The 22,908-nt window shown below is 44.9% G+C and overlaps 1 protein-coding gene across 10 annotated transcripts in view; it reads right to left on the bottom strand.

Moving 5' to 3' along the window:
* The window catches only part of LOC138764368 (aryl hydrocarbon receptor nuclear translocator-like), a 53,555-nt gene extending 32,561 nt beyond the window's left edge, over nt 1-20,994 (bottom strand). For 5 of the 10 annotated variants that reach the window (XM_069940205.1, XM_069940210.1, XM_069940208.1 and 2 more), the window contains exons 1-8: nt 20,749-20,883; nt 13,149-13,271; nt 11,962-12,012; nt 11,098-11,142; nt 8,820-9,033; nt 7,524-7,737; nt 593-695; nt 267-332 (exon numbers count right to left, since the gene is read on the bottom strand). In XM_069940205.1, the coding sequence (XP_069796306.1) occupies nt 267-332; nt 593-695; nt 7,524-7,737; nt 8,820-9,033; nt 11,098-11,142; nt 11,962-12,012; nt 13,149-13,264 (809 nt within the window). In that variant the 5' untranslated portion in view covers nt 13,265-13,271; nt 20,749-20,883. Of the gene's footprint in view, nt 1-266; nt 333-592; nt 696-7,523; nt 7,738-8,819; nt 9,034-11,097; nt 11,143-11,961; nt 12,013-13,148; nt 13,272-20,748 lie in introns of all 10 variants that reach the window. The other 5 variants (XM_069940212.1, XM_069940213.1, XM_069940206.1 and 2 more) reach the window with 4 other exon arrangements.
* Between the last annotated feature and the right edge of the window lie 1,914 nt (nt 20,995-22,908).

Raw genomic sequence — 22,908 nt, 5'->3', positions numbered from 1 at the left:
ACAAAGTAAAAGCAGAATCAAGTGATTATGTCCACGAAGCAATACTGCACTCACCAGGCTCTGAGGCAGAGAAATTATGCAACTAAGGCAACTGGTAAAGGATGGCTTTAAAAGACAACAGGAAGGCTTTTACATTTACAGGAAGGCTGAAATCCTGAGGCATCACTACAAGACAATGGTGGGTCAGTAAGCTGCAGGACCCCGGGGGAGGGAAAGGGGAGAGAGGGGCAGGAACAGATAGGGCGGTATTGTGGAGAAGAGACTACCTGTATCTGTTCCTCAGGAAACTGAGCCTATTCATGGACACAGGATCCACAGATGCATTCCCACATCTGAAAGGATAAATAGAGTAAAAACACAAATTGAGATTAAAGGAAATAAACGCAGTGCTGAATCACATCAGCAAAACCCAGTCAATCACCTTACCAAGCACTGATCGAGAGAGGGATATTGGGATGACCGGAAAAGAGGAATATGCTCATGCTGAAGGGCCAATTGGCCCCCTCTGATGTGTCCTTATCTCTGAAACAAGCCGGGCACCACAAAAATTATGAAAGACCTGCCACAGATAGGGTGCTCTCCTTTTGCTCACCTCACTCTGCATATGAACGATCGGCGAGAGCCCATGCACATTCTCATGGAGGACTGTTGACCTTCCTTCTTCACGGTCCCAGTTTTCAGGTCCAAAATTCGACCTGTTCCTCCCAACACAACCAAAAATTAATTCAACTTGATAACAGAACCTCTCAATCTTCCCCAATGTCCACTCGCTGGTATCTACAAACCTTCCTAATGGCCTTGCTCGCCCATCACTCTCAGATCCATTGCCCTGCACCAGCTGTGTGCGTTCTGAAGTTCTTCCCTTGGCCTAGAACAGCCAACTATTTCAGCAGGTCGAGCGGCGTCAGTGGGAGAGAAAGGAGGGTGGCAATTTGGGAAAATCATGCCCGACAAACCTATTGCAATTTTTTTTTGTGAAGGGTTCGCAAGTACAATAGACAGTGGATGACATGTATTTGGATTTTCAAAAGGCCTTCACAAGGTGCCACGCATCTGCTACACAAGATGAGAGCCCATGGAATTACAGGAAGGATACTAACATCAGTAAAGCATTGGCTGATCACCAGGAAAGAGAGATTAGGAATAAAGGGATCCCATTCTGAATGGTTACCAGTGGTGTTCCACAGGGTTCGGTGTTGGGGCCACTTCTTTTCACACTGTATTGAAAGAATTTGGATTATGGAATAGATGGCTTTGTGGCTAAATTTGCAGAGGATACCAAAATCGTCAGTACTGAGGGTACAGAAAGGCTGCAGAGTGACTTGGATAGGGGGTAGATAAAATACAGTGTTGGAAAGTGTATGGTCATGCATTTCCGTAGAAGTAGAAGATGGACAGACTATAATTTAGATGGGATGAAAATTCTGAGGTACCAAGGGGCTTGGGAGCCCTTGTACAGGAGTTGGTGGTGAAGAAGGGAAATACAACATTACCGTTCATTTCTCGAGGAATATCAGGGATCAGAGAGGCCCTATGAGGCAAGGACATTACCCATGGTAGGGGAGTCTCGGACAAGGGGGGGTAACTTCAGGATAAAAGGGTGTCAATTTAAAACAGAGATGTAGAAAAATTTCTTTAGTCAGAGGGTCAGGAGTCTGTGGAATTTTGTGACCAAAGGCGACTGTGGAAGCAAGGTCTTTGGGTGTATTTAAGGCAGAGATTGAAGGCATTGATTAGATGGGGCATCAAGGGTTACAGGTAGAAGGCCAGAGTGGGGTCGAGTGGGAGGATGGATCAGCTCATGATCAGAATGGTGGGGCCCATTTTTTCTCTCTCTCTCTCTCTCTCTCTATCTCTCTATCTCCCTTCTCCCCCCCCCCCCAATCCCCCTTCAAACTTCTGTGCTCCACCAATTCCAGCCTCCAGTGGAATTTAATTGGAATGGATTATTATCCTGTGCACCAGAATAAAGTGAGAAGCTTTGTTACTGCTATCCAGGCAAGTCAAGCAATACTTGGATATAGCGCAGGGAGAGCTGGTGGACCTGGGTGGCAGCGGTCACGGGACCAGGTGGTAAACTCCCCACACGCATCGGGGACAGACCCTGGGCCGATGGAGCAGCAATATCAAAGTGAAAAGGTCTACCACTGTGCTTCACAACTCCCCTTCCAATAGTGTTCCACCACTAAATGACTTTCCTGCTGTTAGATAACCCTTTGGCCCTTTTTTTAAAAAACTGTTCTTGAGTGCATCTTTTGTTTTATCCAGTGAAATGCTCTGGGACATTTGAGGCCATTAAAGGCCACCGTATATCAGCAAGATGGTGTCTGTCTGCTGCTTGCGCACTTTGAAATAATTGTTCTGCCACTACAATGAGTCACCAACCAAAGGCAAACAGGGGCAGTTCACCTCGTTTCTTGGGAACACCTCAAAGGGCTTTGATCATTTTCTTTTAAAAGAAGTTAGAGTAGTTGGCAGGTTACTGAGATATGAAGGCGGGAGCAGGGCTGTGGAGGAAGCTGGGGGTGGGGGAGGGGGAAATCATCAATCCAGGATCTGAATCAGGATTTATTGTTGTGAACGTGTCACAAAATTCATTGCAGTGTAAATAATGTTATAAATTACATTTTAAAATAAATACATTTGTGCAAAGAGAAAGTGAAGTAGTGTCCGTGGTTCGTTCAGAAATCTGACGGCGGAGGGGAGGAAGCTGTCCTTATGCCACTGGGTATTCGTTTCAGGCTCCAGTACCTCCTCCCCGTTGGTAGCAGAGTGAAGAGGGCGTGGCCTAGGTGGTGAGGGTCCTTGAGGAGGGAGGCTGCTTTCTTGCAGCACAGGCTCTTGTGGATGCCCTCGATGAAGACTGATACCCATGATGCTGATCTGAAGCGAGATTTGGGGACGAGAACAAAGCCAAGCTCAAATGGACATTCCTATCAGGGCCAACAATTCAGGTCAATTTCCATTCACTCTTAAAAGCCAGGTAACTCGAAGGTCTCTGACATTCTTCGGGTGACGACGTTCACTGGGAGTGTTGTTTAATTAGTGGGGGGGGGGGGGGGGGGGGGTCAAAGAATTACTGTTACCTTTTCCATCTAGCACACAGAATCTGAGACCTACTATCATCAAGAAGGTACATACAGGGGGGAGTCACGTGATGGAGTAGTGGCCGGACAGTGAACTCCAGCCCTCTCCAGAAAAGTCGGGAAAAACAAAGGAAAACACAAAGGCACAGAAATAAAAGTTACAGAAAAGTGAGTATAAAGGTGGAAAGAAGATGGCGACAAAAAAAGAAAAATCGAAAGCAACGGTAAGAAGAGAGGAAGAGAAGACAACGGAGGAAAAAGGTGAAGGCCTTACCTGTTCAAAGAGGCCCGCTGCGGAGAGAGAAACCCGCTCCCTCAGGTCGGTAAATAATGGACTACAAAAATGGCTCGCTGAGCCAAGTAAAAGTGCACAACCGCGCATGCGCGAAGAGTCGCGCATGCGCGATGCGCATGAAAAAAAACACACCGACGGGAGGGGGGACCAGCTGGGGAGTCGATCTCCACAGCCGGCAACGACAGCTGCAGAACACCTGCAGCAAGAAGAGACCACAGAAGACAATAGAAACAAGAAAGAAGAGAAGGAAAGGGCAACAAAGAAACAACAGATGGCCAACCCAGAGGAAGAAGAAGAGGAAGAATACAGTGAAATAGATGAAGGGAAAGGCAAGGTAAAGGATATACTTGCTCTTGTTAGAGGATACATGGAGTCATTTAAAGAATGGCAAACACAGGAATTTAATGATTTAAGAAAAAGAATAAACAACACAGAAGAGAAAATGAATAAAATAGATATGACCTTAACAGAAATGGGAAAGAAAATGGACAAGATGGAAGAGCGGGCAGTAGCAGCAGAAATGGAGGTAGAAGACTTAAAAAAGAAATTGGAGGAATCTACTAAAAAAACTAAAGAGACACAAGAACTACTAGCTCAAAAAATAGATACAATGGAAAACTGTAACAGAAGAAATAACATAAAGATAGTGGGCCTTAAGGAAGATGAAGAAGGCAAGAATATGAGGGAGTTTATAAAAGAGTGGATCCCTAAGACCCTAGGATGTCCAGAACTACAGCAAGAAATGGAAATAGAAAGGGCACATAGAGTATTGGCCTCTAAACCACAACCACAACAAAAACCAAGATCTATTGTAGTAAAATTCCTAAGATATACTACAAGAGAAAAGGTACTGGAGAAGACAATGGAAAAAGTAAGAGAGGGCAACAAACCACTGGAGTATAAAGGGCAAAAAATCTTCATTTATCCAGATATAAGTTTTGAACTCCTAAAGAAGAGAAAAGAGTTCAATACAGCAAAGGCGATTTTATGGAAGAAAGGGTATAAATTTATACTAAAGCATCCAGCGGTATTGAAAATATTTATTCCAGGACAACAAAACAGACTATTCTCGGATCCAGAAGAAGCACGAAAATTTGCAGAACAATTACAAAAATAGACTGAGGGATGAAGACGGGTAATGAGAGTAAAAATGATCACGATTGATATGTATGTGGGTAAAGACAAAAATAGACTGAGGGATGAAGACGGGTAATGAGAGTAAAAATGATCACGATTGATATGTATGCGGGTAAAGAGGTATAAGAGTGAATAGAGACAATGTGCATACGTGAATGTATCTGTACTTAGAGGAAAATATAGATAGTATAGACAAGAATTAATAAGGGAAGGTAATGGAATAGAGAGAATAAGGAGGGAATTAAAAGAGTGACCTTTGTGACATATGAAAAGTGAAATCTTTTCTGGGGGGGGCTGGGTGGGGAGAAATAGCGGTCACTGCAAAATCAGTTGACTCTTGCGAGTGGATTCGCAAATCCAAATGGAGAGGGGAGATGTGGTTGTCCGACAAGGGATAAAGGAAAACTCAGGAGGGGAAGGGGAGATTGGGGATAAAGAAGATAGAAATAGGAGAATAAGGAAAATGTTGGATGTTGTAGGAATGTTGTCTTGTAAAGAGTTGAAAATAAGAAAACAGAAATGGAAAAGGAGGAAAGGTAATGATGGAAAAACGGAAAGAGAAGATAAACAAAATATAAAATGGCTACGCTGAACTATATGACTTTAAATATTAATGGAATACATAACCAAATTAAAAGGAAGAAACTACTAAATTTAAATGAATAAATGTATTCCATTAGAAAAAATAACATATAGGTTAAGAAATAATATTGAAATATTCGAACAAGTATGGGAGCCTTACATTAAATACAATAGCGAAAACCTACCGGGGACAAACATTACCTAAGTTGATGGAAGGAGAAGGAAAGAAAAGAATGGACTCAGTAGAATTTCTGGTGTATTTTTGTTGAATGACAACATTGTCTGACTGGCTTAATGCAACCTAGATTGTATACCTAAAATGGATGAGAGGGGGGGTGGCTTGGGAGGAGGGACGGGGGGGGGGAGAAAAAGTCACTGTATATGTGTGAAAAAGAAATAGTGTATATCATGGCTAATGTGATTTATGGTGTGAAAAATAAAAAATTTTAAAAAAAAGAAGGTACATACAGGAGCATCAAAAATCAGGACTGCCTGGCTGGCAAATAGCTTCTTCCCTCAGGTTATGGGGATTGATGAACCAAGTAAATCATCCTGAAATATGTAGATATTGTAAAATCCCTGTTATCTGGAAATTCAAACAACCGGCAAAAATTTAAAAATCACGGAAATAAGGTGAAAGAAATACTGACATTTAAAATCAGTACCCCAGTCAGTTCACCAATCCACACAACACAGAATTTCAAGCAACCGTCAAATTCCCTTACCTGGCATCTACCAATCCCCATAGGTGTCAGATACTTGGGGGGTGGGGGGGGGGCGGTGTGCAGTTACTGTATTTATTTTATCTCTGTGTCAAGATGTGATAATTAAGTGCTGTGCATTCTGTGTGTGTGTGTGTGTGTGTGTGTGTGTGTGTGTGTGTGTGTGTGTGTGTGTGTGTGTGCATCATAGTGTGGAGAAATGCTGTTTCATCTGGCTGAACATGTATAGCTAGAGGATATTAAACTCTGTCCCTCTGTGCGGTTGGGCTGGTGTAACAGCAAAGCTGCCACTGATGTGGACCAGTGAGAATGGGGACACAGCGCTGCTCGGAAGGGTTCAACTGTCCAGTCCAAATGCCACCAGCTCAGTATAGGTTTTAAACTGCCTGTTATAGGAGCTGATGGTGCTTGTAAGTAAAATCCAGTGACCGTGGGGTCCAGCTGGTGGCAGTGGCCACAAGGGGCAGCAGACTGGCGCAGGGCACCAGAAACTTGGAGAACCACCCCTGTTGAGAAGGAGAAGCAGAGGAGACAACCCAAAGGGATGGTGATTGCGCCAGGGGACCAGCAAGAAGGACCCACACGGGCTGCGGCCGACGTAATCGGAGGACCCGCGCAGGCTGCTGGAGTCTGGTTTTTGGGAACTAGGTATCAGAGCGGGGTTTTGAGAGGGCGCTACAAGACCTGCTGAGTTTCTCCAGCATTTTCGTCTATTAACTCCAATCACAGGGTCTGCAGACCCTGCTGTTTCACTGCAAAGTACCGAGGGTCAATTTCCCACCCCAGCCACTATCACTATCTCTCATCAGGAAGAAGATTCCCGAGGGCGAGAACGTGCACCACCCGATTTGAGGATGTTTCCCTTCCAGCCCTTCTCAGTCGCCTGAGCGAATTTAAAAGCATTGCAATTATGTTGCCTTTGCCCTGTACCAACTGATCACTCTGTATCCTGTCTTACTTATACTACGTACGAGATTTCTATCTGGTCTGCTCGTAAAACAAATTCTATTGGTATATTTTCATTTTTTTTTAAATTTAGGGATACAGTACAGTAACACGCCCTTTCCAGTCCATGCTGCCCAAATGCAGTAAAACCCATGTTATCTGGAATTCAAGCAACCATCAGCCTCAAGCAAGCGGCAAAAAAATCATGGAAAATAAGTAGGTAGAAAATATAGGTTTTAAATTGGCGCACTTTGCTGTTACTTCGCCAATCAAGCAATACACAATCTCAAGCAACCGGAAAATTAACATCCAGCATCTACCAATCCCCATAGGTGCCGCTTAGCAGGAGTTTCACTGTGCACACGTGACCAATGACCTTGCGTCTTTTGAGACCTGGTACAAGTGACAATAAACTTTCAAATCCTTGCTTTCTAATTTTAGCTCCCCTACCCTTGGGAAAGTACTGACTGATCGATATGCCCCACAGTTTTACAAGGTCACATTATTTAACTAATTTTACTTGTCGAGGCAGAAGTAAAATAAATTAGCAGGATACTGTCAGCCAAACTTTGTTTGACTGTTGTTCCAGCAAAGCACGCTGGAACATTTTAGGACATCAAAATGTGCCCCTAAGGCACACAATCCTTGAACTTTGGACTTTGTCCAGCTCATGGTAAAAATAAATGCATGAAGGACATGGTGACACAGCCAATGAACAAAGAGTTAAAGGGTGCTGGACCCAAGACCCGCCTTTACCTATCATCGCATTCTCATTGGTGGAGAGTTGCTCCCGCAGTTTTTCCACATCGTCTGGGTGGACCTGGCTGTACAGGGTGCTGCCGAACCACTCCGACTGCGGCTGATTCAGGACTGGGGTCACTGAGTCTGACACGTAGATGATCTTGCCCGTCTCGCACGCCACCACAAAGAGGAAACCGTCGGCCGCCTCCAGGATCAGGTGCTTCAGCTCCTTGGGTGAACAAACGGCAGAGAGACACACTTCAGCAAAACATCAATGCACTGAATAACATTGTAGACTGCTGGAGGCGAATCTCAGCATCTCTGAAGGGACTCTTTCACGCTTCTCTTTCTCTCTTACTGTAAGGGGCGCCAGGCGACACGAATGCCAACTCTTTCTCTGCCTTAAAGCAGGCAGAAGGCAATTTCGAGTAATATTCCTGTTCTGCACTATGACAGTATCCGGAATTCAAGCAAACGGCAAAAAATTTTTTAAAATCACAGAACATAAATAAATAACAAAATTTAAATTTAAAATTTAGACATACAGCACGGTAACAAGCCCTTTTGGCCCATCTGCCTGTGCTGTCCAATTCCACCCAATTGACCTACAACCCCTGTACATTTTGAATAAATAAAAGTTTAACATTGTAAGAGTAAATGTTCTCTGAACTAACTCATAAATCTTTGGTGAAGATGGGAGCAAATATTCGAGGGCCTTGGTCGGGCTTTGCTCGTAGCAGCTGTTTGAATAAAGTTGTGTGAAACAGCAATGGTGTCTCCCAGTTGAAGAGCTGGGGGATTGATGCCGCTCGCTGCTGGGGTGACTCTCGTAAATTGTCTCCTTATCCCTCTTAGTACGAGTCACCCCAGTCAGAGGCTTTAACTGTGAACTTGGAGGGTGGGGGATGGGGATTAATTATCTGTAATGTTATTGTTCGTCTTTAGGCCGACTCTGTGGAGGAACCTGCAAATGCAGTGACTATTAAATGTTCTCAAAAAATATGACTTGAAAGTAAATTGTTTTAAGGTTTATATATCCATGTTTGTTCAGTGTAGTACAGTATAATATTTTTGTCTTTTAAACTGTTTATTCTTAATGCAGGTGTATTGGCTAGGCATTTTAAGAGCAAGTCTCAAGCAACCAGAAAACTCATTTATCCAGCATCTACCAATCCCAGGCACCATGAAGTGTAGGCGCCAACCAGCTCCAAGCTCCCCTTGCACCCTGATCTGCAAAGCAGCCACCAGGCCCACTGCTCCAGCAGCGATACCCCATTCCCTCAAGCCTCCCTCACTCCCAAGCCCATTTACCTGGTCCGTGAGGAAGGAGGGCTTGTAGCTGCCATCGACCGAGGTGTTGCCCGTTCCCCGTAGCGACTTCATGTGGGACACGGCCATCCGCAGGATAGTCAGCTTATCTGGCTTGCGGGCCAGGGCGCTGCAGGTAGGCACCATGTCCGACAGCTCCGTGATGTACGCTGTCATCTTGTTCCGTCGGCGCCGCTCAATCTCACTGTGGTTCTCCCTGGGGAGCAGAGAGAAGAAAGGTCGAGGACTGCAGGTGACTGAAACAAAAATGAGCACTTCCGCAAAATTTTCACAGGCTCAGGACCACAGCAGTCCACTTCTTCAGCAAACTCAACAAGGGCAGTATGGTTAGCGCAATGCTGTTACAGCGCCAGCGATCGGGGCCAGGGTTCTAATCCGATGCTATCTGAAAGGAGTTTGTACGTTCTCCCTGTCTCTGCGTGGGTTTCCTCCCACCATTCAAAGCGCACCAGGGTCGTACATCAATCGGGTGCAATTGGACGGCACGGGTTCATGGGCCGTGTTGTACGCCTAAATTTAAAAACTTAAAAGATACAAGCTCGAAACATTGGTTACATATATTAGCTTTGCTATACAAAATACTTGTTTGACCTGTTGAGTTTCTTCATCATTGTGCTTTTATGCCCAATTACAAAGGTCTAATTCACTCAAGGCACGAACAGAAGCAAATGAAAGCTAAAACTTATCAGCCTGTGGAGAAATCAACCATTGAATGAACAATTCTGTTCTTTTTTTAAAACATGCACTCGCACTTCACAAGAGAAATCCTCCACCATTTTGTTTGGACGTCTGCCTACATTTTGCTCATACTATAATAGATTATGTATCTTTCTTTATCTGTGCTACACAAAGTTTGACCTGCTGAGTTTCTCTAGCACTGTCTTTCTACTTCAACCACGGTGTCTGCAGACTTTTGTGCTTTACTCAGGGAAATTCTCCAACCGAGACAGTTGTGGAGCTTCAAGCCTCAATAATTCCCAAGGTTGAGAAAGATTTCTGAGCCAGGGCTGCCCGTGGGAGATGTTGTGGAGTGAAACACGAAAGACTGAAGACAGTAAAAAACACAGAAATGCTGGAGGAACAGCAGGTATCGCAAGCGTCTATAGGAGGTGACAATATTTAACTGATGTTTCGGGTCCGAGCACTTCAAGGTGTGAGGAAAAAGGCCGCATGCGCCAAATTAAAAGGCTGGGGAGAAGGCAAGAATGGACAGGGGGAGGAGTACAGACCAACAAAGGGTCTGTTGGATATTGATGGGACACAAGAGAGAGAGGAAAGGTGAGAATTGACTGGGGGAGGGGGGGGGGTGATGATTTTGGCTCTGTGAAAGCCGAGCTGGGGGAAAAGAGAAGACACAAATATCTGCAGAGAGAGATGGAGCAGAGGTCCAGATCAGATCTACCATGATCACATTGAATGGGAAACTCTCATTTATTCAGACACAGTTGTCCCGAGATAACAATCATGAGTTATGCAGCTGTCCGACTTCTCCCCTTTCTAACGGGAAGACAATGGGAGTCAGTTTGTGTCTGAGAGAACTACCACCACAGTGGAACTCTTCTCTCAGGCTTCAAGACTGTCCATAAAAAATAAATTTCCAACTGCATGACCCCCCCCCCCGCCCCCCCCACAATAAGGAATGTAATGTTGAAGCTTTACGAGGCACTGGCGAGACCTCACATGGAGGACTGTGAGCAGATTTGGGCTCCTCGTTAAAGAAAGGATGCGTTGACATAGGGGAGGGTTCAGAGGAGGTTCACGAGGATGATTCCAGAAATGGAAGGATTATCACACAAAGAGAGTTTGAGATCTTTTGGCCTGTACTTGTTGGAATTTAGGAGAATGAGGGATGGTATCTCAATGAAACATTTTGAATGTTGAAAGGCATGGATAGATTAGGTTAGAAAGGTTGTTCCCCATGGTGGGAGAATCTAAGACAAGAGGGCACAATTTCAGGACTGAAAAACACCTGCTTAAAACAGAGATGCAAAGCAATTCCTTCAGCCTGAGGGTGGTGAATACGTGGAATTTGTTGCCACGGACAGCTGTGGAGGCCAAGTCATTGGGTGTATTTAAAGCAGAGATCGATAGGTTCTTGATTCACCAGGGCATCAAAGGTTATGGGGAGAAGGCCGGGCAGTGGGGCAGAATGGAAGCATGGATCAGCTCATGATTAAATGGGGGCAGACTCAATGGGCTGAACGGCCCATTTCTGCTCCTATGTCTGATGTCTTCTAACTCAGTAAGTAGTCAACGTTACCTTGCAAATCTCTCTTTGTCATTGGGTCCTTGATCATCATCGCACCTGGAACAGAAACACCAGAGGTTAACGTCTCCATTCCAAATACCTTTGGCAGAAAATTAGCCACCCAAATTCCAATACTTGTGACAGAAACTGAAAACATTCCTCCAGCCAAACTCCATCCATCATTCATCGTCTCCTACGTGCCCCCAGTCCTCCAGCAGAGTGAGCTTGGCTTCAGATTTCAGCGTCTGCAGTCTCCTTCTCCAGGAGAAACCATTCACTGACCTACAAAAACCTACTCAACAATCTCAACTTTCCCTTTCTCACACCCAGAACCTTCTATCATCCATGTGCCTGTCTTAAAGGCCCCTAATATTTCAGCCTCCACCACCGCCCCAACCAATGCATTCCAGGCACCCACAACTCGCTGTGTAAAAAAAGACTTACCCGACATCTCCCGTAAGCTTTCATCCCCTCACCTCATACAGATGATCCTCTGCTATTTGCAATTGGAATGAAGGTGCTGGCTGTCCACCCCATCGATGCCTCTCATGACCTCTATTCAGTCACCTCTCATCCTTCAACGCTCCAAAGAGAAAAGCCCCATCTCTGTCAACCTTGTCTCATAAAACACGTTCTCCAATCCAGGTAATACCTGATAAATCTCCTCTGCACCCTCACCATAGCTTCCACATCCTTCCTGTAATTGTAAGACTAAACGACTAAACACAATGTTCCACAGCAGATTGCGTACGGCTCAGGACTGCATTACCCGCAGTTTCTTGTGTGTCTCCATCTCCAACTCAGTTTTCACCATCTTGGATCAGAGAAAGGAGGCAAACTGGACACTTCAGGAATAAAGTGAAAAGTTACACAAACCTTGGAAACTTGCTGCTCCCTTCTCCATCATCGTCATCATCAAAGTCCAGTCTGGAATGAGGAACAAATAATTGAAGGATCGCACCAATGTCATCGAGAAGAAAGCACTTCAGCGCCTCTACTCCCGCAGGAGTTTGCAGAGGTTTGGTATGACTTAGAAAACATTGGCAGATGTGCGGTAGAAAGTGTGCTGACGAGCTGCATCGCAGTCGGGTAAGGGGGCCCCAATATCATTGGGCGTAAAGCTCTACAAAAGGGAGCGGACACAGCCCAGGACATCACAGATAAAAGCTCTCCCCACCATCTAGAACGTCTACGGGGAACACTGTTGTCAGAGAGCAGCAGCCATCGTCAAGGATCCAGCACACGCTCTGTTCTCACCGCTACCATCAGGGAAGAGGTCGTGGTGCCATAAGACCTGCACCATTAGGTTAAAGAACAGTTGTTACCCCTCCACCAGCAGAGTCCCAAACAACAAACTCAATCAGAGGCTCATTTACACATTCTTTGCACATCATTTATTCATGAATATTTTATTTTCTGCATTGCATAGTCTGTTTGCACTTTCTTCTTGTTTGCATTTCACTCTTTTGTATACGCATCTTTTTTTGAATATACTTTTTTATTTGCACTACGAATAAGTAAAAATTCTGCCTGGCTTGCAGTAAAAAAAATTTCATGTGTTTACTGACAACAAACCTGAATTTTGAACCGTCAGATGACAATAAACTTAGTCTACTTTTAGACTCTGAAGACTGCAACAACTCACCTGATCTATACCACCCCCTCATGATTTTAAACTCTTATCAGTCAGGATCTGTTCTTCTGTGGAGAAAATCCCCAGCCAATCCAGTCTCAAAGCCTCCAGCCCCTGATTTAGTTTAAATTGCATCGTGAAGTCATCCAGCCCCGATTTAGTTTCAGGGCGAATGGCGTGTTCCTGTGCTGCGCTTGTCCATACACATCACAAAAACTAGTACTGCAACTTACTGAGGGGCACGGGGGTCGCAGAGATAAAGCAGGGCTCAGCTTGGATAATCAGATTAGGTGCTACCTCAATGAATGGCGAGCAAGTTAGGGAGCTGTGTTGCTTATTGCTGCAGGAGTCCGTGGCAGGGATGAGACACGTAAAATCATCTGGTCATAATTGTCATCCCTCGCAAAGCAAGGTGCCCGAGCCTCCTTACCCTGGGTGTCTCTTGGGTACTCGCGACATGATCCCCCCGCCGGATGGAGGCTGCGCCCCAGATCCAGTGCTTCCGGCCACGGACACTCCCAGCGGTCCTCCGATTTCCGAAGCCATTCCTACACTTGAGAAGAAGACAGGTTGTGAAGGTCAGTGCGGGTGAAACTTCCTGAGAACAAAATAAGACCCCGTGGCAAAGCAGCACGGTTTGGATAGCCTCTCCCTGCTTCGTCTGATCTTTTTTTTTTTAAAAGGTATTTTGGCTTATGAATGTCCAGGTTGTGAACAACTCGTACTTATGAACGGGCTATTTCCCAATTGCCATATCCTCATTGTGACCCAATTCATGCATAATGTTACCTCATGCATGTTAAATAAGAACCAAAAGTACCCGTTCCACCTTGCGCACAGATTCGACTTATGGACAGACCCAGGTAACGGAACTCATTCGTAATCTGGGACTCCCTGTCGTTCATACTTGGCCTGCACGAAGACAGCGGACAGACAGATAGATGTGGGAATAAGAAGGGGAGTAGAAGGGGCTTGCAACCAGGTCAGGATGGCCACTGCGGATGGGGCAAAAGTGTCCCTCAAAATGATCACCTAACCCGTGCTTAATTTCAAATCAAGTCAAGTTTATTGTCATTTGATTGCTCAATTACAAACCGACAAAACAGCATTCTCTGGTCCTCGATGCAAAACACGCAGACACACAACCAGACATAACACACATACAGACAACCAATATACATGCAGGACAAGAATTCATATGCACAAATAAATATATATATTGTTTCAGAAATAATGGGAGTCTTGGGTGGTTAGTGTAAGCAGTTCCTTTGGTTGCTTGACAGTCTCACTGCCTGTGGGATTTTGCGCGCTCTCTTTGGACAATCACGTTGGTGGGGGAGGGTTGGGGTGGTGGGGGGTAGGGGGGAAAAGAGGCTCCAGTGATCCTCTCTGCCACTCTGTGGATTCATTGGGATCATTGCTCATCCAGCATACTGGCTTTTAACCATCAAAGAGGAGATATAGGGGCATCAAAATCAACACTGCCAGGCTGGGAAATAGCTTCTTCCTGCAAGCTGTGAGACTGATAAATGGTATCCTGTAACCGAATAAATCACCACAAAATATTTATATATTTTAAATTATATCTTTATGTTTAGATGTGATTATTGTATGTTGTGTCCATGGGTGCACTGTGGTCTGGTGAAACGCTCCAGATTGTTTAGGTACTTGAACTTGAGTAATTACTGCGAGATCGTTAAATAAAGTTGCTCAAGGAAGGGCACCTGCTGTCCTTATGCAGCAGGACAAGTGTCCACAACTCCTCCCTCGCCACCATTCGGAGCCACAGACGTTTAGTCCTTCCAAGTGAAACAACACTCTCCCTTTGTGGTCTCCTCTCCATTGCAGAGACTGGGCACAGACTGGGAGATCACTTCGTTGAGCACCTCCGCCTCAACAGTGTGGATCTCCCAGTGGCCATCCATTTTAATTCCCCCGTCCCTTTCCTTTGTTGACATGTACGTCCATGGTCATTGGGACATGTGCAAAATTGGAGGAACAACACTTCATCTTCCGTCTGAGCATCCTCCAACCAGATGGCATTAACATCGACTTTTACAGTTCCAGTTAGTCCCATTTCCCCACCGCCACCATCTTTCCCTATGTTTCCTTTCGTTCTGTCTGTCTCTCTCTTCCCTTTCCCTATCCGCTTTCAGGTGCAATCGCTCCAAGGATGCGCCTGCAGAAGCGGCTGCAGGTGTGTGCAAATCGACGTTCGGGTGGCAGCGCTGAAGGTTCTGTTCTGGCACCTGAAAGGGCCGGGCTGCAGGAGAGGCGCCTTGGAGTGAATGTCGGGTCCTGTCAACTGGGGCCATAGTCCCGCCCGTTGTCATGACGTCATTTGCAGTGTGTCAAGGCTGAAGCAGAAAGGAACACAAGATAATGGCGGGCCCGGAGCAAAGAAGAGAACTGCCTCTAACGTAATGAAAAATGTGACTGTACTGGTAATGCCGAGCCTGCACACGCTCCAGTTTTTAAAAATATCGTGCCAAAGTGTCACAGGCTGACGACGTCACCGCGATGTCATCAGCCCGCCCTGCTTTCAGGTACCTCGGGGGACTGCTCGGAAGCTGAGAATACACCTCCCCGAGGAGGGGTAAATACTCCTCAGGGCCGGGTTCTCCGCTTTCAGTTGGCCTCCCGACAGCCGCATTCGGGTAGAACAGGTGGCTTTACATCGAGGTATTCTGGCCACCTGAACCCCTCCCTGTCCCAGTCAATTCTCACCTTTGCTCTCTCCAATTGAGGGGGCAGAAGGGAAAGTAAAAATCCAACATACATCAAATAACCCTTTGGACGCTAAACACAGATTATAAGATAATAGCTAAACTATTAGCAAACAGATTAGCAGAACAGGTACCGAAAATGGTAAATTTAGACCAAACTGGATTTATCAAAAAAAGACGCACAACAGACAATATTTGTAAATTTATTAACTTAATTCATGCAGTAGAAGGAAATAAAGCACCTGCAGTAGCAGTTGCTTTAGACGCAGAGAAGGCCTTCGACAGAGTAGAATGGAATTATTTGTTCAAAGTATTGCAAAAATTCAGTTTACCGGAGAAGTATATTAATTGGATTAAAGCATTATATAAGGGACCGTTAGCGAAAGTGACAGTAAATGGACATGTATCAAAGCAATTTAACTTAAGCAGGTCAACGCGGCAGGGATGCCCACTATCACCTTTATTGTTTGCGTTAGCTATAGAACCACTAGCAGAATTGATAAGAATAGATAACAATATAAAAGGAATAAAAATAAAAGACAAGGAATATAAAATCAGTCTATTTGCGGATGATGTTATAGTGTACTTAACAGAACCAGAACTATCAATAAAAGAATTATATAAGAAATTGAAGGAATATGGAGAAGTGTCGGGTTACAAGATAAACGTAAATAAAAGTGAAGCAATGCCTATGAATAATGTGGATTTCTCAAAATTTAAGAAGGAATCTCCATTTAGATGGCAAATGCAGGCAATAAGATACCTAGGGGTACAAATAAACAAAAATCTAGGCCAATTATATAAACTCAATTATTATCCACTAATGAAAAAATTACAGGACGATTTAGAGCATTGGAAAGATCTACCACTAACACTAATAGGAAGGATAAACTGTATTAAAATGAACATTTTTCCAAGGATATTATACTTATTTCAGGCATTGCCAATACAACTGACAGAAAAATTCTTCAAAGAGTTAAAGAAAATAATAAAGAAATTTTTATGGAGAGGGGGGAAACCGAGGATAGCACTAGATAAATTAACAGAATGGTATAAACAAGGAGGCTTACAATTGCCAAACTTTAAAAATTATTATAGAGCCGCACAATTAAGATACCTATCAGATTTTTATCAAACAAGGGAAAAACCAGACTGGACGAGATTAGAATTAGATAAAATAGGGGAAAAGATACCTGAACACATATTATATAAATGGGATGAAAAATTGGTGCAACATAGAACTTCTCCAGTATTACATCATCTCCTCAATATTTGGAAGAAGATTCATGTAGAAAGAAATAAAACAAATTATCAATTACCAAAACTAATATTGACGCAAAATAAGCTACTCCCTTTTACAATAGATAACCTTTCCTTTAGAGAATGGGAAAAAAAAGGGATTAAAAGAATAGAAAATTGTTTTTCAGGAAGTAGATTCTTATCCTTTGAACAAATGAGAGATAAGTACAATATAACTGGAGATACAGCGCTGGCATATTACCAACTGAGATCCTACTTGAAGGATAAATTAGGAAGCAATTTGAGTTTGCCAGAAGGAAGTAACCTTGAATATGTGATTACAGATACAATGTTAATCAAAAGATTTATAACAAATATGTATATTAAACTGCAAGAAAAGGAGAATGTGGAAACAAATGGTAAAACTAAACAAAAATGGGAACAAGATTTAAATATAAAGATAAAAAAGGAAACATGGGAGAAATTATGTTCTGGAACAATGAGAAATACAATAAATACGAGGCTACGTATGATACAATATAATTGGTTACACAGACTATACATTATACCTCAAAAGTTAAATAAATGGGACCCAACAGTATCTGATAGATGTTTTCGATGTAAAAAAGAAATGGGAACAACAATTCATGCAATCTGGACATGTGAGAGAGTAGAAAAATTTTGGGAAGATCTCAATCAGATATTAAATAAAATAACAGAAAACAATATACCAAAGAATCCAGAGATCTTTCTCCTAAGTAACATAAAAAACAAAGAATTTGGAATTGATTTGGAGGATGCACAAAAAAGATTTGTTAAGATAGCTCTAGCCGTAGCAAAAAAATGTGTTATGTCAACCTGGAAATTGGAAGATAATTTGAAAATACAACAATGGTATATAGAAATGAATAAATGTATTCCATTAGAAAAAATAACATATAGTTTAAGAAATAATATTGAAATATTCGAACAAATATGGGAGCCTTACATTAAATACAATAGCGAAAACCTACCGGGTACAAACATTACCTAAGTTGATGGAAGGAGAAGGAAAGAAAAGAATGGACTCAGTAGAATTTCTGGTGTATTTTTGTTGAATGACAACATTGTATGACTGGTTTAATGCAAACTAGATTGTATACCTAAAATGGATGAGAGGGGGGGGGTGGGGGGGTGGCTTGGGAGGAGGGAGGAGAAAAAGTCACTGTATATGTGTGAAAAAGAAAAAGTGTGTATCATGGCTAATGTGATTTATGGTGTGAAAAATAAAAAATTTAAAAAAATTAAAAAAAAACCCCTTTGGACTCTGGCTATTTTTAACCTTTCATCATTAGCCACTTTCAGGTGGAATAGTGGCTCCGGAGCCGGCTGCGGGTGTGTGCGAAGCAACGTTCAGGTGGCAGCACTGAAGGCGACGTTCTGGCACCTGAAAAGTCTGCAGCGGGGAGAGGCGCTGGCTCCTGTCGACCGCGGTCGTAGTGCCGCCCACTTTCAGGTGCCAGGGTGGGGGGGCTCGGAAACGGAGAATACACCTACCCGAGGATTGTTGGGTAAGTACTCCTCGGGTCAGGGTTCTCCGCTTTCAGGTAGCCCGCTGACAGACGCATTCAGGTATTTTAGGCGGCTTTACGTTGGAGTATTTGGCCACCTGAAAGTGGCTACATATATACTCCAGACTGGGTCCATCAGTAAACCTTTACAGTATTAAACAAATGGTTCATGGTTGGGTACTAAACCGGTCCCAGACAACCAGGACACAGAGTTCAAACGTTTATTCAGGATGAAGGGGGCACAGACAAGCTGAGCCAGGTATCCCGCAGGAGTGTAGGTGTCTGAACATCCACTTCTTACTTTGCTACCTATCTTGAACTCAACAAGAAGTGGGTTGCCCAGGTAACAGAAATGCAATCAAAGCTCTCCAGAAGGCCAACCGCTGTGTGTTTTTTTAAAAAAAGAGAAAAGGCCAAACTAGATCTTGCCGTCAGCAAACTTTTGTTTCCAACAGCAGCAGTGAGGACCCCATTTCCATGTAACCTTGAGCACAGCTGCCATGTGGCTGAAGCACCTTTACAACCTCCCACTGTAGTCAGTCAGAACAGTGGTCACGGATCGATGCACAGCAAGATCCCACAGAAACACCCATGTCACCAATCCCACCTCAGGGACACCCAGGGAGGATCTATCCACACTTCTACAAAATATTACCAGGCTTGTTTGGAACCTAGAACATTACAGCACGATACTGATCCTTCAGCTTTCAATGTTGTGCTGACCTATTTATTCCACCAAAAAAAATAAACCCTTCCTACTTCATAACCCACCCAGAAGCTTTTCAACTGCTGGGTGAAGTAGATTGAAACAACGTTCCCTCCTCAGCCCACGCTGGCAAATCTTTATCAATTTAGACGTACAGCACAGTAACAGGCCCTTCCGACCCACAAGCCCACAAATACATCAATTAACCTACAACCCTTATACATTTTGGAGGGCAGGAGGAATTCTGTAAGACCAGGAAGAATTGGGAGATGCTCAAACTTTTGAAAGTCCAAGTATGCACACATCCACTGCATCCCCTTTGTCTGGCCTCCCTGTGGCTTCCTCGAAAACTTTCAGATTGTCAGGGAAGATTTTCCCTTAAGGAAACTAAGCTAGCTTTGGCCTACCTCGTCATGCATCTCTAGGTACTCCACAACCTCATTCTTGACCATCGACGCCAACACCTTCCCAACCAGTCTATAATGTCCTTCCTGCTGCCTCCCTCCCTTCTTAAATAGCAGGGTGACCTTTGCAGTTTTCCAGTCCTCCAGAACCGTGCCAGAATCTACTGACTCTTGGTAGATTGTTATTCACCCCACTTCCAAAAGAAGCAGAGATAGATTGTGGAGGCTCCACAAAAGTGTTATCAAAACAGTATGCAGACCAAATGCTTGGAGCTCAATTTGCAAAAAAAAAATGTGGAGGTTCTGGGGAGAGGATTCAAAAGAGCAGGCTGTCGGGAGAGCGTGGGGCAGTGGGATCAGTGTGGAAATGGATAGGGGCTGACGGTGGAGCACGGGGCAGTGGGATCAGTATGGTGTCTGACAGCGGACTGTCGGGAGAGGGCGGGGCAGTGAGAAGTGTGGGGACTGACAGTCGGCTGTCGGGAGAGTGCAGGGCAGTGGGATCAGTGTGGGGATGGATAGGGAGCTGTCAGGAGAATGGGGGGGAGTGGGATCAGTTTGGGAACTGACAGCGGGCTGTCGGGAGAGCACAAGGCAGTGGGATCAGTGTGAGGATGGTTGGGAGCTGTCAGGAGAGCACGGGGCAGTGGGATCAGTGTGGGGCCGGACAGCTGGCTGTCGGGAGAACACAGGGCAGTGGGATTAGTGTGGAGACAGATAAGGAACTGTCAGGAGAGCGCGGGGCAGTGGGATCAGCCAGCGTGGGGACCGCCAGCGTGGGGACCGCCAGCGTGGGGACCGCCAGCGTGGGGACCGCCAGCGTGGGGACCGCCAGCGTGGGGACCGCCAGCGTGGGGACCGCCAGCGTGGGGACCGCCAGCGTGGGGACTACATGCCAGGCTATCGTACCTCCGACTTATGCCCATTTCAAGATCAGACCAGTCGGTCAGAACAGAACTCGAGCGTATACCAGGGAATGGCAGTAACATCATACGCCTGGCAGCACGACCACTTTGTATGTGAGACACACGTGTTGCATGCAGGAAGCTGCTATGCCCCATTCTCCAATTGGGATTTCTGAACTCTATTATATCCTAACGGGACCAATATGTGGTCGGATGTTACCTGAACAGTGTCGATGTGGAGCATGTCTAAAATTATCCGGACTCGAGAATGTCACGTTGCAATCAACATCACTGCCTCGAGGGGGCGCTTGGGCTCAACGTGACATGTTTACATACAAAGTTCCCATTACAACGAGTGAAGTTGTGACCAATAATGAACACCCCTAATAAAACATCGACGGCAAGATTACATTCGAAATAGTAATGGGCGGCAATTCCAAATAAATTAGCACTTAATTAAAGTTCCCCCAGTCAGTGGTGGGAGGGCTCCTGCGGCCTACCCGTTTACTTGAAGCCTGGGCCTCGATTTTCGGGGCGGCCGTTCACCTGCGTTGACAGCGGCGGTCGTCGCCTCCTCCTCCGACGTCGGCGGCTCTCGCTGTGGGGGGAATGGGTAGTTGACCGCCTTCGGTTACCGAGATGGTGGTGGGAGTAAAGAACGCGACAAAACCCCAACAAAATGGAAGCCCCCCCCCCCCCACCGACACCGTGCATCCAACCCGGCTGCTGCTCCCGCGGGCACCTGGGGCGATGGAAGGGCGGTGACCTCGTTTGACGGGCACCGCCCCGCACCAATAGCCGCCCGCCTATCCCCTGTCCGTCACGCACCGCCGACCTTGATTGACAGATGAGTAGCCCCGGAACTTGTAAAAAGTTTCTTCGGAAAGAATTTCGGTGGGATAACTTTTCATGGGGGAGGGAAGTAGCCATTTATTAATGCCTTTGCATAGTTTAAATCATAAACCCGTTTACAAAAAATTGTCTGAATCTTTTCAGGACGTTCTATTGATTTTTTTTTTGGTCACATATCGTTTTTCTAAGGTATTCAGAATCAAAATTTCTTAGAAATTCGTTGTTTTGCAAAATTAAGATGCCACGGAAAGCCAGATTATCGTGTAAAAGTCCATCTGTGAAGTAAAAGTTTGAATTCTAGAATTTTTTAAGTGCATTTTAATTTTATGTCGATTATTAAATACACAATGCCACAAACACTTTTGCTCCGATTTTTTGGAGCAAAATGCAAGACTTGATTTTAAAAAAAAACATGTTTAAATTATAAAACAGAAAAAGGATCAGAGTCTTTGTAAACATGTCATTTATTAACATGAGGAGAGGGTGCAATCACGCTCTGATATTTTGCAGAGGAAAACTTTGGGTCAAAAACTTTGAGGGGGTGTGCGTCTGGTGTTGACTGACTTACTGCGCCTGTCTGCATTCCTACCTGCCGACTGGCAGGGGCAACCCACTGTACCTGTAGGGAGGTAACCTGGGAGGCTGGCAACGCCTACTCCCTGCCAATCACCGGCCCCCATTTAAAGGCTCACACCAGCTCTTGGAAACAGTAGAGCCCATGGAGCCAGAGGGGAAACTGAACCTTGTGTTAAACCTGTAGCCTACATAGTTTGAGCTTGTTTGTTTGCACTGCAGTGTGTTATCTAATTAAAAATTCACACCCTTGCATTTCAAGATTCCTTTATCGCCATGTAATAGTAGTGAACTTGTAATATTACATGAAAGTGCCTTTTGCCTGCCGTAAGACGAAGTAAGAGTCGCCATTAGTGTGGCCCAGTGCCCCTCACAGTAAGAAATAAAGAGCCCCTCCTATCCTGGGGTCACTGAGTGTCCATGGATTCACCCTGTGATAGTACAGATCTATCACCAATGTACATAGTGTATATAGTTACTGTATCTAGACTGTGCTTACAGCGATTGGCTGAGAGCTAAGCCACACCTATTGTCTGGGCCTTAAAGGATTGTGTCCCTAGCCAGGTCGGATCATTCCGGACTGGTCGGCCACCTGTGAAGAGCTCCTGTCTTTTGCTAATAAAAGCCTTGGTTTGGATCAACAAGTCTTTGGTTCTTTCGACGAGCTCTACACACCCCCAGCTCTCCCGCAGCCGCACAGACCTGCAACAAACCCGGGAACCAGATCCGAAGCTCCAACGCAATGAGGAAGCCTTTCGTGCCCCAAGCGCCCGATTAAATCCCAGCTCCAACAACCTAGTTCCTGTAGCTGGTGTCCCTCAGCCATGTGTGGGATTGAGTTATCTGGGAGTGTGCTCGCTGGAATTTAGGAGAATGAGAGGGGGATAGTATAAAATTTTGAAAGGCGTCCCGATACGATAGGTAAGTTGTTTCCATTGTTGGGAGGGCATTCACGGGCATTGCCCCACCCATAAGGTCATGGCAAAAGTTTAAAAGTAAAATAAGAGGAAGCTTCTTCACTCAGAGAGTGGTGGCTGAGTGGAATGACCTTCTGGAAGAGGTGGTTGCAGCAGGGTCATTTTTTGTCATTTAATAGGAAGTTGGATGAGTGCATGGATGTGAGGGGATTGAAGGGTTATGGGCAGGGAGCGGGGAGGTGGGATGATAAGAGTTCCCTTAAATCGGTGCGGACTAGAAAAGGTGCCTGTTTCCGGACTGCAATTGTTATATCGTTA

This window comes from Narcine bancroftii, chromosome 5 (assembly GCF_036971445.1).
Source record: "Narcine bancroftii isolate sNarBan1 chromosome 5, sNarBan1.hap1, whole genome shotgun sequence".
In the NCBI taxonomy this organism is placed as follows: Eukaryota; Metazoa; Chordata; class Chondrichthyes; order Torpediniformes; family Narcinidae; genus Narcine; species Narcine bancroftii.
The sequence above is the reverse complement of the archived record's forward strand: the minus strand, read 5'-3'. Positions and strand labels throughout refer to the sequence as shown.